Below are 12,762 nucleotides of genomic sequence, written 5' to 3'. Positions count from 1 at the left end.
ACAAATATGCCAATTATCAATGTAATCCATGAATTATTAGTAATGTAAATGTTGCCCCTCAATTTTCAAAACGTGACATTGCCCCTCACCCACCCCCACCCCCATCCCAGGAAGAAGGAGAAGCATTGTTGTCGTTGGAAGGAGAATAGGAAGAAGGAGAAACATTGTTGTCGTTGGAAGGAGAACAAATGAAGAAAGAAAATGGAGGGCAAAAAATGTGGCCTTCGAATCGGGAAAACGACGGGTAACCACATTTACACCACTAATAGTTAATTCAGGTGTGAGGCACAGAGAGGTATCTGTTCATAGCTACTTTCTCAACCAAATAAAGTACAGAGAGTCAATGTCGCCTCCACTGGGGCTCAAACTCACCCCCTCCCATATGGGGTGCAACCGGGTGCCACTAGACTACAAGGTCTTTGGCACAAATGAAGAGTATAGTCTCAATCTTATAACTTTTCACATGGATCTCTAATACCATGTTCTGTCTAAGTTAAAAGTTTAAATTGATGGTTAAACTACACATTTATATTTTATATTTTATATACTATATATTCTACAATTGCAATTGATGAGTAAGTTTACCATGTCACTTAAATAACATCTCGAGATTGCAAGTTTTGTTATATTAAATACTTTAAAAAAAAATTAGAACAGTCATCAACTAATAGCCATAGGTTGGGAAAAAGGCAAATTGGATACGCTGATCTAGTCATGCTTTAAAAGGTTTTAGGTGAATTTTATGAAATAAAGTTATAAATGTAACATTAGTTAAAACGTGGCTATCTACGTGAATTGTCTACATTTTTAGTTATACAATCATGTCATCATTTGATTGAGAATATGTTATGTTGATATTGTCAATGTGGTTTGGTTATTATTAAGGAAAGGATCATTGGAACTTTTGAATCGATCTCCATTGTTTGGGCAGAATGAGTAAAAGCAATTTCATTTTTTTTTTTTTGGGTCATTTTCCTTTGAGAGTTTACATCTATTGTTCAGTTGTTTAAGTTATCAATACAATTTTTATATCAAAATAGTTTATTGAGAAGTACAAAATATTTTTCATGAGTTTACACTTCACAGTTATAACTCATAAGAAGAACCCTAATAGTAACTTTTTGGTGGTTTTTAGAACAGTAAATATTAATGAGCTGATTTTTAACAAATGAGAGGGGTAATTTTTTTAGTGTTTTTCTCTTGCAAATGTGAGTTTTTTGTAGGTCCATAGGAGAGAAAGAAAAGCAAAACTACTGCAGAAGACTAGCTTGGGGCTCAAATCTCCCGCCTGACTGAGCGCATTAATCTTTTGCTTTTTTTTTTCTTTTTTTTTTTTTTAAATTTTGCTNTTTTTTTTTTTTTTTTTTTTTTTTTTAAATTTTGCTTTTGCTTTTTTTTTTTTTTTCTCTCTTCCCTCTTCTTTCTCTTTCCTAGTTGTCTGGACAAAAACTACCAAAAATTTCCTACTATTAAGGTTGCTCAAGTTGCAACAAATCATTATTGAGTAAATTATTCAAACCTAATAATTAAATAATACAATCAATTGGGGTTTTGGATGATTAGCCCAAGGCCCCAAACACACCTAACATAACGAGTGGTTTAATGATAAATTATGGGGGTGTTAATGAATCAAGCTAAGAGAAACAATTGTGTAAGACTAAGTACCAACCAATTACCTGAGCAATAATTAGGGTGAAGAAAAACATGTCCGAACTCCGAACCACCTAAAGTGGGTTGGGAGCAAAATAGTACTAGGTATTAAGAACTTTGAAACCAACCCTCTGTCAAATGATGGGGAGGTTCTATCTATACAAGACTAATGAGTATGACCAATTCTAAGTAACCAAATAATAAGTTAATAACATATCAAGTTTGTAAATTTGATATTGGAGGTGTTTAGTAAATAACTGTTAGCTGATCGGATATTTAGATTAGTGGCTTTCAAATAAGTCAAAATTGACAAATAAGCTAACTATATTACCAAACAAAATCATTATTTATAGAGAATGAGTCTTAAAAATAGCAGTAACAACCTCACTACTTCTGTAGTAATAATTGTCTATTTTATTTTATCTTGTAATAAGTTTCTTGATTAGAGTATGAGACCTCGTCAATTGGTCAAGTCTTGAGGCATACCCTAATTTAGACCGACCCATGTCTTTTTCTTTAGCATGTATGCCAATCTTACAAAGTCGTATTAGTAACTCCAACACTATCAAAGACTATCAAGCTTAAATAGTGACTTTTCTTTCTTGTTAACTCTGTAATTATTCAAAATTTAAGTTTATAACTGAACCAGGAGCTCAAATCGACCCATAATCCGTGGTCAAACCCAAAAAGAAAAAAAGTGGGAATGTCTTAAATTAGTTTGAAGTGTGAAGTTTATAATGTAAAGTCAATGATATGACGCTTGAATAATAAATACATAGAAGACCTGAACACATCAAAATATGTATAGAAGTACAAGAAAGATATTTAAAAAAATTTATGTCTGGGCCATTTGTAACTATCTCATTTAATAGATGATTAAAAATGAATGTATTTGAGTACTGATTCAAAAGTTTTACTGATTCAGTGACTACTTCCGGAGCTAGGTAATGCAGTAAACTAATTCAAAGGTTTCACCAACGCGTTAACATTATTGTCTTTGACGTTTTAATACAGACTCAGCTCATTATCCTAGTAACTAGTAATTATCATAATTATTTTTTTTTTTTAGGTGACCGAGAAAAATCCGGAATCACTACTCGCACCTGATAAACTCTGCTTATGACCCTAACTGGCAAAGGACAACGAGGTAAACCAGCCTAGGTTGCCATAGGCCCAAAGCTAACCAGCTCAAACCAAGAAGGACAATAGGTCGCTCCCACTGGGATTCAACCTTAGAACCTTATGATTACCAAGTCAAGTGTCCAACCAACCTAACTAGAATTGCCCTAAATAATTAATATTCTTAGTATGTAAGTAGGATGTCATGAATCACTATTTATTTACCCAGTCAATAATGTTTTTAACTATTCATCAATATATTATATCCTTCCATATGTAGTTGGACACAATATTATGCAAACCAAGAGTTACAGATATGGAACAATATACAATTTAGATTGACAAGGGAAGTTTCACTAGGACACCAACTACAACTAATCAAGACTGCAGAGGAAAAAAAAAAAAGAAAAAAAAAAAAAGCTGCATAGATGCATGTTAAACATGGCACATCACATACTACAGTACAATATGGTACAACAGAGTATTTGAATTACCGAAATTTCAAACGCAAGTTGGCTATCTCATGCTCATCATATCTGGATCATCATCATCGTCAATATCCAAGTCATTTGAACCCCTGACTTTCTTTGTATCCCTCGCTCCTGTTCTTCCCTTTTTTGGTTTCCCCCTGCGTCAAGAATGACACTCACATATAAACTATTTCCAAATGAACTATATAGAAGATTGTCATTCAATATTTAGGATTGAAAGATGCACGTACTGTCCATTTATTGTTATGCCTCCAGCCCTGGACCGACCTTGACCCTGATCTGGTTTTCCATCTATATTGGATAATCGGGCAGCAGAAGAATGACAAAATAAATTGTCAAAAGATCAAGTAATGGAGTGATACTTGACACATCAAAGAACTAATATTGTCAAGTTGGTCTAGATACCATACTCAGGCAATTAGTTGAACTTAGTTCTGCCGCCCAGATATGCTTTACATTAAAGAGAATGACAAAAAAGACTAACCTTCTCGTCCAAGTCCAAGCTCTTCAGCCTGACGTGAGGGAATAAAAAAGTAGCATCAGTGCTCGATAAGTAAGCCTAATAACGTGCTCCAAGTCTTAGAATATCTACAGCACATACTATGACACTAAGTGGCAACTGATGCAGATTATGCAAAAAAGAGATTAACCCCACTACAACAGACTTACATAGCATCAGAGCTGCAAGCAAGAGGAGAGATGTTTATAATGCACATAGAAAGTGATCTTTTCAGCATGAATTTGTGGATTTGAAACTAATGCACTCTTTATTAATACAGAGTACTTGATGAAGTCCAGAATTTCTGAACCACAAAAATACAAATGTAACCAAATCTCATGAAACTTTCCCTAATAGATACTTGATAGTGAATAAAGTATTTCTATAGGGTCAAATGCGCAAAAAAAGTTTCAGGAAGTGTAGAAGCAACCGGAACAAGAGGATAATATTATACACAATGGAATCAAATTGTAGGTGACACTTCTACAAGATGGAAACAAGGGAAGCATGGCTATAGAGTTGTTATAATGCACAAATGGGGTTCACTAAGAAGGTTTGAAGTACTAGACGGAAACAGTGATAAAACATCTTCCTAAAACACAATCCTTTCATCCTTGATATTTGTCAAGAAGAACAAAATTTTCATAGGATCTGTATATTAAATCATAATATAAGTTCAGATTATAAGTCAAAATACTAGAGTCTCAACCTCAGCACCCAATATAATACCCCAAAACAAAAAGATTCTAGCTTTTTCCCACTGCATATGAGTTAAAAGTAAAGTGAAGGAAGACATATATCTTGCATTCTTTCAAGTTTCACCATCTAGCAACCATCTTATTCCTTTCCAAATTGAAGTAGCACATTAAAGACAACCATATAACTCCTATAATATTTGTCAAATTGACCAACAAATTGTACACATATATGTTTTGTTCAATCCACTTACGAGTTTTATGAAAACCAGACCTCACCGTGAACCATGTTTAGGTATTTGTTAAATACCGAAAATGCAATCTACCCATTTGAACAGCCTTAAGAAAGCAGTTATTTGGCAACTGCAGATTTACTACTTTGTTGAGTAAAAAAAAAAGTCGAGTTAAAACTCAAGAACCAAAAGAAAAAAAAAAAAGGGGAAATTTGGCTAATTGACTGTGTACTTTGCTTAAATCTGTTTCTGTATCTATCATTTTGACTTTATTTTAGATTATTGATATTAAAGTATGCTCTGTATAATAATGTATTTAGAAAGATCTGTATATATTATTTAAATTATTAAAAACCAGTTGGTTAAATCATTTATCGGATGGTAGAACCCAGTTGAACAAAAAATTCAATGCTCACATGTTGATTTACTCTTTGGCTCTAATAACATTGCTCCTTGCTACACCTGGGAACACCTATAAGTGACAGAAGTTACAACTGAGCAAGACCCTACTTGGCAGAACTTAAATCCAACTAAGAAAGCATTTCATTATTGTTACTTTTTATTTTTCAAATTTGTCTTGGTTCCATTTCATGACAGACATGACTTCGAAAAGCTTCTAGAACAAGCTTTTTCTAAGGCCATATTTTACTCAGGATATGTAAACCAGTTCCTCAAACATCTCAAGAATGATAAAAGCTGATGCATATAGTATGAGTGCCTACCGCTGGTGAAGTGACTGAGGACAGCGAAAATAATCTATCTTCAAGTTGAAATTTTCTTGATCTCTTGAGGCTGTGAAATGGCATTAGAGCAGTATTTTCATGGAAGCACCAAAATAAACAAAAACTCAAAAATAATTGTATATAACATATAAGAACCAAAAATCAAATTACAAACATCTTTTCAGACAGAAAAATAAAAAGATGTTTAGCTATATCCTCTGTGAAATGAAACATCCTTCACTGCTGATGTTAGAATACTCCAAGGTTTTCAGGGATGTTTATATATTTCAAGTCCAAACATCAAAATTCGCACTTCAGAATGGGGATTTTGGAAGAATGAGAACTAAGAACAATATTAAGAAAATCAATAATTTAAGTAGTTTATCAATACTTGAAATTTAACTTGAGGTAAGCAAGGCTTAGTTCGGTACTGTTTTCTAAGTCTTTGATCTCTCAGTATTTGAGGCCCATCACCTAGAACTGTTGACCATGAAGTCATTAGCTTAAAGAACTTAGCAACAACTTCATCTAATCTCCACTCCACAATAAACAAACTGATGCAGGTAAGCAAACATTACAAGACAAAAACAAATTTCTCCATTCAAAGTTACTTTTAGTTATTCCAGAGATCAACAATATTCATGGAATTTTTGAAATATGCATTCTACAGAAATTCTGAAGGAATCTAATCAAGCATGTTCTATTTTGGGAACAACATTGCCTTTGATGATAATACGATATGAACGTTCCCAGTAATGACAGTTTATAGGTGTATAGGCAGTATAAAAGTAGATTTCAGATTTGTTTTTGGCCCGAAAAAGGTTCTTAATAAGCATGAACTCCAACCTTAACAAATGATTAAAATGCTAGAAAACTAAATAAATGGAAGATTAAGCCAAAGTTCCATACTTTGAACTTTTATTTGATGTAGATAAAAATCCTTCAAAGCCTCTTAATGCATTCCCAAATGTCCCAGTTTCTTGCAAATAAGTTGTCTCTAACTCATATACCTGCAAAAACAAATACTCATAAACTCGGCGTCCTGCTTAAAAGTTTAAACAACAAACCAATCATTTTACTGGGAAAAGAAGACGAAGCTCAACTTATCCATATAAACTGCCAACGTTTGAAATTAAACGGATTTCTGCGTAATTAACAACTAAAATAGATACAACACAAATAGTCAAATAGACTAAAAGTAATATTAGAAAAATTATTAGAAAAATTCCTAAATAAAAAAATTATTAAAAGAGGGACATATCAACCTGTTTTTCAACGTTTCGGAGCTCTTCTTGAAGCTTGTGTCTCTTGTTCAAGATAGAAGAAAGCGCGGCTTTAGGGTTAGAGCCTCTGTGCCCTAATTAAGAAAATCGTAATAGAATGAATTATAGAACAATTTAATTCACAGAAAATTGAAAAATGAGTGAGAGAAATTAGGGCTTTAACGGTTATACCCTGTAACTCCATTTTTCGCGGCTGCATAAACCGAAATTTGAAAAATAGCGCCCGAACGGCAGTGCAGTGGAAGTGAAGACTGAAAAATAAAACGGGTTTTCTTGATTGGATTTGACCCGAAATGGCCTTTGCCCCCCTTTTTAACTCCTTTTCAAAAAAAAAAAACTCCTTGTATTTAAATTTAAACTAGTAATTCACATGTGCAATATCTAATATATAAATATTACAAAATTTAAAATAATGTTAAATAATTCAAAATTAGTGAAATTTACAATCACAAAATACAATTTTAAAAATTTATAGTTCAAAAGTTTGGTAATCATTTCAAATAGTGATTTGAATCTTTATTAAAGGTTTAAGTAGTTATTTCAATTTTTGTCCTCACACCATGTTTTCCTTTTTTCTTTTTCTTTTTTTTTTTTTCTCTCTTTCAGTTTCTTTCTTCTTTTTCTCTCCCTCATTTTTCCTAGGCGGCTTGAAAAAACTTAATAAAATCTCTAACTTATGGAGATGCTCTAAGATCAACACCACCTGGGAATTTTGAAAAAAAATAATTTGTGGGGTCAAGATTGAATTATTAGTAGGGAAAGAAATAAGAGAGATTAGAGAAGGGATGAGGTAGTTGCCGTATATATGTTTTTGTGGAACCTGCCATGAGAAGAAAAAATAAATAAATAAAAAAACTACGCTTGGTGCGTGTTTGGCACACCAGGCATGCCCGGAGGGTGCTTTGGTTGCATTTATGGGTATTAGCAAACAGAACTTCCGGTAAACTATTCATGTTCGTGTTCTAGAAGCTTGTTCGTTTATTTAAGTAAACGGACTTAAATTAATAAATTTTAGATGCCCGTTTAATAAACAAATAGAGTCTAAACATTTGTATACTCATTTGTTAAAAGCTCGTGAACACGTTCGTTAGTTTTCGTTTAATAATGTTCATGAACGTGCTTAGTTAGTGTTTATTTCCACGAAGATGCTTATTTAGTTAATTCAAACTCTATATTCATAAGCTCCCTATCTTTCAGAAGTCTATTGCATACCCTTCCTAACTCCTAAGCCTTAATAATTTTACCAAAAGGCTATTAATGGGGTTGATTTTTTTACTTGTACTCATACTCCAACGTCCTAGAGGGTTAAGAACAAGATCGCCCACAATTGCCATGTCCCTTTACTTGGTAAGTGTTTTTTTTTTTTAAATATTTTTGTTTTATAAGTGCATGTAATAGGATCAAATAAATGAGATATGAAGTTAAACCTATTGCTTAAAAAGTAATGTTTATACCATGGACTAAGATTCACATTGCAAGATATATAAACTCCTTATACATGTTCATTTTTAAAAAGTACAATTAAGTCTAATTTGTGTGCTTTAATGCACCAAAATAACATGTTGATGGACTTAATTACATTTTTCAAAAGTTCAGAGACTTAATTGACTTTTCGAATAAAGTTTAACCATATTTGACTCTCTTTTTTTAGTACTATCGACTTTGTTACAATGTAATATCTGTTCATAACTACTTTCTCCATTGGTGCTTGAATCCACCCTCTTCCATATGGGAGTGCAAACGGGTGCCACTAGACCACAAGGTCTTGGCGGCCATATTTGACTCTTTTTTAATTAACTTAAAATGAACTTGCAATACATTAAAAATGAACATGTATCAAAATATAATGAACTTACTAAAAAAATGAAATACTAGCACACTAAAAGTAAACATATTTCAATATTCACATTGCAAGGTAGGCTCTGAAGTGTACGATATAATTTGCCTTTAAAAATATATGGTCATTAAACTCACGTGATCAACTATAATTAAATATAACTTATCACTATGGAATATTATGAACTTTCAATAAATATTTTGCTCCACCCTACTAAAATGCAAACTAAGAATGAAGGGGTGGATCTACTATGGGAGCAGTCGCCCCCTCACCCACCCCTTATATATAGGTGCCCATATATATATATATAGTGTGTGTGTGTGAGAGAGAGTGTGTGTGTGTATTTAGTTATAATTAAGTAATGTAGAAAAATTTACTAAAAGATGGGTTAGTTTAGATTGTTAAATATGTGCCAATGACCTTGTGTTTGTAATACCTTATAAATCATATAAGAGAGATAAATCACATTAGAAAGATCATGTGCAACAAACTTGACTGAAAAATGTTAATAAGAATCGAATTCATAATAATTACATATAAGAATCATGATTCATTCCGGACAAATCTCGGAGCTTGTTGAGGATACCCTTAAGTCCACCGATCATTATACCATGGGGACCATGAGGTGAACCATCCATTAACATAAATCTCATTTTTAATATATTGAATATTGATTTTCAATACTATACACTGAATGTTTATTTTTTGAAAATTTATTTTTTGATGTAATGAATGTTCATTATTTAGTACATTATCTAAAATTAAACTTTCAATATACTAAAAATAAATATTTATCAATAAACTAAAAATAAATATTTATCAATAATTCATATTAAAATATGAATCATGGTCAGCAATCTATTTTGCCTAAGTCTAGTGGGTTTGTTGTGACTTGTGTGGCACGTACTTTTCTAATAGGCTGAAGATTTGGATCCGTTGCTTTGTACGTTTTGAAATGAAATGAAGATAAGATCAGACTGTTGGGGACTTGAGGGAACATGTCGATCAACAATTATCTGTTTGAATTGTTGCATGCACTTCAAATTATTGCCAAAAAATGATTACAATCAACTATGCAGCAACAACTGAAATAAACAAATATATATATATATATATATATAGTTAACATTTTTACTATTTGACATGGTAAAATTTTATCAAATCTTGTGTGTTATACTGATCAATTGCACGAAAGGATACACCGATCATTGTAACGGCCGAATGTATCATATTAATGCAATTGTAAAGTTGGATGTTAGAGTCTTATAAATGATATGTCATGTTTAAGAGTGTTGAGTTACATTTTTATTCAAGTGTAAATCAAACTTTACTGGTAAGACATCAAATAAACTTGAATTAGTCTTACTATAGTGTGGATATTAGATATTGTAACCTTAAAATGTGTGACTCATAAATAGGATTCCATATGTTGCTATTTTATAGCAAACACTATAATTGATCATTCCTTTTGTGCGAGTGACACTAATAAAAGGCTTTGCTACATTATGTTCAAGTTATTCATTTGTTCTATTTCAATTCCTAGCCCCCCATCATCTTTACATATATGAAAAGTATCTTATGATAATATATGAAATATATGAAAAGTATGTTATGATAATTTGTTTCTATGAGAAAATTAAAAATCAATCTCAATTATTCATTTGCTATATCTAACACTTTTAAAGAAAGAAGAAAAAAATCACAGTAACATTTTGACAATTTTCTAACTCTAAAAATGCATTTTACAACACTCTACCGTGTATTTTGGTCAATTTGAAACTGCAATGTACTTAGGGTTCACCTTTTAAAGTTTAATTATGATTTATTTTTTTGGATTGGGTTAGTATTCCGTTTTTTAAGTTTGTTTTATGTGTTTACTTTTACTGCTCAGAGTATAATATTTACCATAGAGGAAGACCAAATGAAAAATGATAGATGATTTAAAAGAATGTGCGAAATTCTTACTCCCCGGTGATATTTGTAAAATGACTTTTATGTAATGACTTTCAACACGTCCCATTTAATTTTCTTTGTTTTCTTGTGAAAACACGTGGAGTATGACTTATGAAAGTAAAAGTGGGAGTCCTTGTAGAATCACTCATCTCAAATACATGAAGATTAAGCTGTAAATCTTTAAAATCAATTGTCATTAACTACTAGTCAATATACATGTTAACCTTCTTATACACAAGGTTCAATTAACAATTATAACCTTTGGAGCAAAATAAAAAATGTATCATTTAGTAAATATATTTTTCTAAATTTGTGTAGTCAATTAAAGGAATAAAATTTCTAAATGGAGGGAATATTAAACTTATAAAGGAGGCAAGTCTTGCATCTTGAAGATTGGGAATTAAAAAAGGTTGGAGGTCAATTTCAAAGCTTGTTTTGGACGGCTTCTTTAGGCCTAATGGTATGGTCTCTTCTTGGTAAAGCAAAAACAACCCTGCAATTCAATGGCTTTGCACTTTGCTCCGTACAACATACAAAAGAAAATATATAGAATAAAGTATTGGGGATGTTTAGTAAACTGATTATTATCGGGTTAAACACGATCAATTATTACTTACCGTTATCAACAATAAACTTTTTTTAAATTGTCGAACATTTTCATTGTATTTCAAAGAAAAATACCATGGAATGACTTCTCTTATGATTAGCAATTTTAAAAACTCCTTTGGCTCTGTTTGGCATAACTTATTTAGGAGTTTATATCTTATTTTAAGCTACTAAGAAGCTATAAGCTCTGTTTGGTAATGTTCTCAAAATAAGTTAATAGCTTAAAATAAGAGCTTATTTTGAAACGCTACTTGGGATAGCTTTTCAAAATAAGCTAGTAGCTTTTTAACTTTTTTTCCATCTTTATCCTTATTATTTTATATAAATGACACCCTTTACCCCTCTCAATTAAAATCCTTTTGACATTTTCTTTTCATTATGTTTGGTTGTAATTTCAGTTTGATATTTATATTTGAACATTAATTTCTGTATGAACTAATCTTATGAATTCTATTTTTTTTTTACTTTATATATTTTCAAATATATGTTCTTACTTTATATTTTATTTAAATATATTGATTTCATTATTTTATAATTTAATATATAAACAAATCTATTTAAATTTAAAATTATTTAAATTGTATGAAGATGTTCTTTTTAGTCTTTTTGCATTTATCAGCTTATCAAAAAGCTAATTTTACCAAACACTTTTAAGCATAACAGCTCTTCAGATTTCAGCTTCGAACTTATAGCTTTTCAGTTTTCAGCTACTTTTCAGCTTTCAGCTACCTTTTCAACTAGGTTTGCCAAACATATCCTTTGTAGTCGGTCTTACTTAGGCTTTTCACGGAAGTGGGTGAGTGTTTTTAGTCCAGATTTATGTAATTTTTACTTTTCTTTAGTCCTCCCTTGAAGAGTTGAAGGTAAAACTACAAAAAAAAAAAAAAATTACTCTTTTTTTCTTCTTCTAAAATTATATTATACAGAATAATATCTTTTTATATATTTATTGGTTACTCGTAAATTAATCGATTACGCCATACATTAATCTATATTTTAAATTAAAGAGTTTATTATATTATTTTCTAACAAAAAAATCGCTTGAAGTGTCACACTATTTTTTATTTTTATTTTTTGAAAAAGGAAATATATTAATAGAATTGTTCAACACAAAACGGAATAAAGGAAAAACAACTACTTGAACCAGAATGAACTGCTTCAAGTGTCACTAGTTAATTGATTATAGTCGAAAAAAATAAAGATATCATATTTTAGATGTATATAATAGCATGACGTCTTTCCAATTGTTATACCATGGACGAACTGTACCTTCAGTTAACACATTATGTACCTACACTTAACAGTTTTTGTACAGGTAAACAAATAGCTTGATAATTGCTGACACATAATATAATAACTACAAGTACAAAATCTGTCAATTGTAGGTACAGAATGTGTCAAATACAGATACATAATCTGAATGTTACGGAGTATTTTTCGATCGGGATCTACCATTCAATGTAGAATCTAGTCCATGGTATAATTTTGTTATAATCTTTTATAAAAATATTTTGCATAATTGGTAAGTTATCTGTTAATAGTAAGAGTAGTTGATATCAGGTGGAATTCATATTAGTTTTATAATATTTCAAATATTAGGTATTATATATTATATATAAAAGAAAAATTGGAAATGTGATAAAAATATAATTCATTTAAAAGAGAAACGGTGGG

At 31.1% G+C, this 12,762-nt stretch overlaps 1 protein-coding gene across 1 annotated transcript; it reads right to left on the bottom strand.

Moving 5' to 3' along the window:
* Window positions 1-3,005: 3,005 nt before the first annotated feature.
* On the bottom strand, window positions 3,006-6,984 carry LOC116015589 (chromatin modification-related protein MEAF6-like). The gene is made up of 7 exons (XM_031255695.1): window positions 6,864-6,984; window positions 6,675-6,766; window positions 6,319-6,419; window positions 5,410-5,479; window positions 3,745-3,772; window positions 3,491-3,551; window positions 3,006-3,397 (listed from the first exon to the last, which is right to left on the bottom strand). Exons 1-7 carry the CDS (start codon window positions 6,889-6,891, stop codon window positions 3,286-3,288), a joined length of 492 nt encoding a protein of 163 aa, XP_031111555.1. The 5' UTR covers window positions 6,892-6,984; the 3' UTR covers window positions 3,006-3,285.
* Between the last annotated feature and the right edge of the window lie 5,778 nt (window positions 6,985-12,762).

This window comes from Ipomoea triloba, chromosome 4 (genome assembly GCF_003576645.1).
Source record: "Ipomoea triloba cultivar NCNSP0323 chromosome 4, ASM357664v1".
NCBI lineage: Eukaryota > Viridiplantae > Streptophyta > Magnoliopsida > Solanales > Convolvulaceae > Ipomoea > Ipomoea triloba.
Note: the sequence above shows the minus strand (reverse complement) of the source record. Positions and strands in the feature narration are given on the sequence as shown.

Excerpts from the sequence above, each read along its gene's own strand:
- LOC116015589 (XM_031255695.1), bottom strand. The coding sequence starts at position 6,891 with ATGCAGCCGCGAAAAATGGAGTTACAGG. Across the intron at positions 6,420-6,674 it reads TCCGAAACGTTGAAAAACAG|GTATATGAGTTAGAGACAAC; the intron begins GTTGATATGTCC and ends TTGTTTTTGCAG. Across the intron at positions 5,480-6,318 it reads ACATCAAATAAAAGTTCAAA|CCTCAAGAGATCAAGAAAAT; the intron begins GTATGGAACTTT and ends GCCATTTCACAG.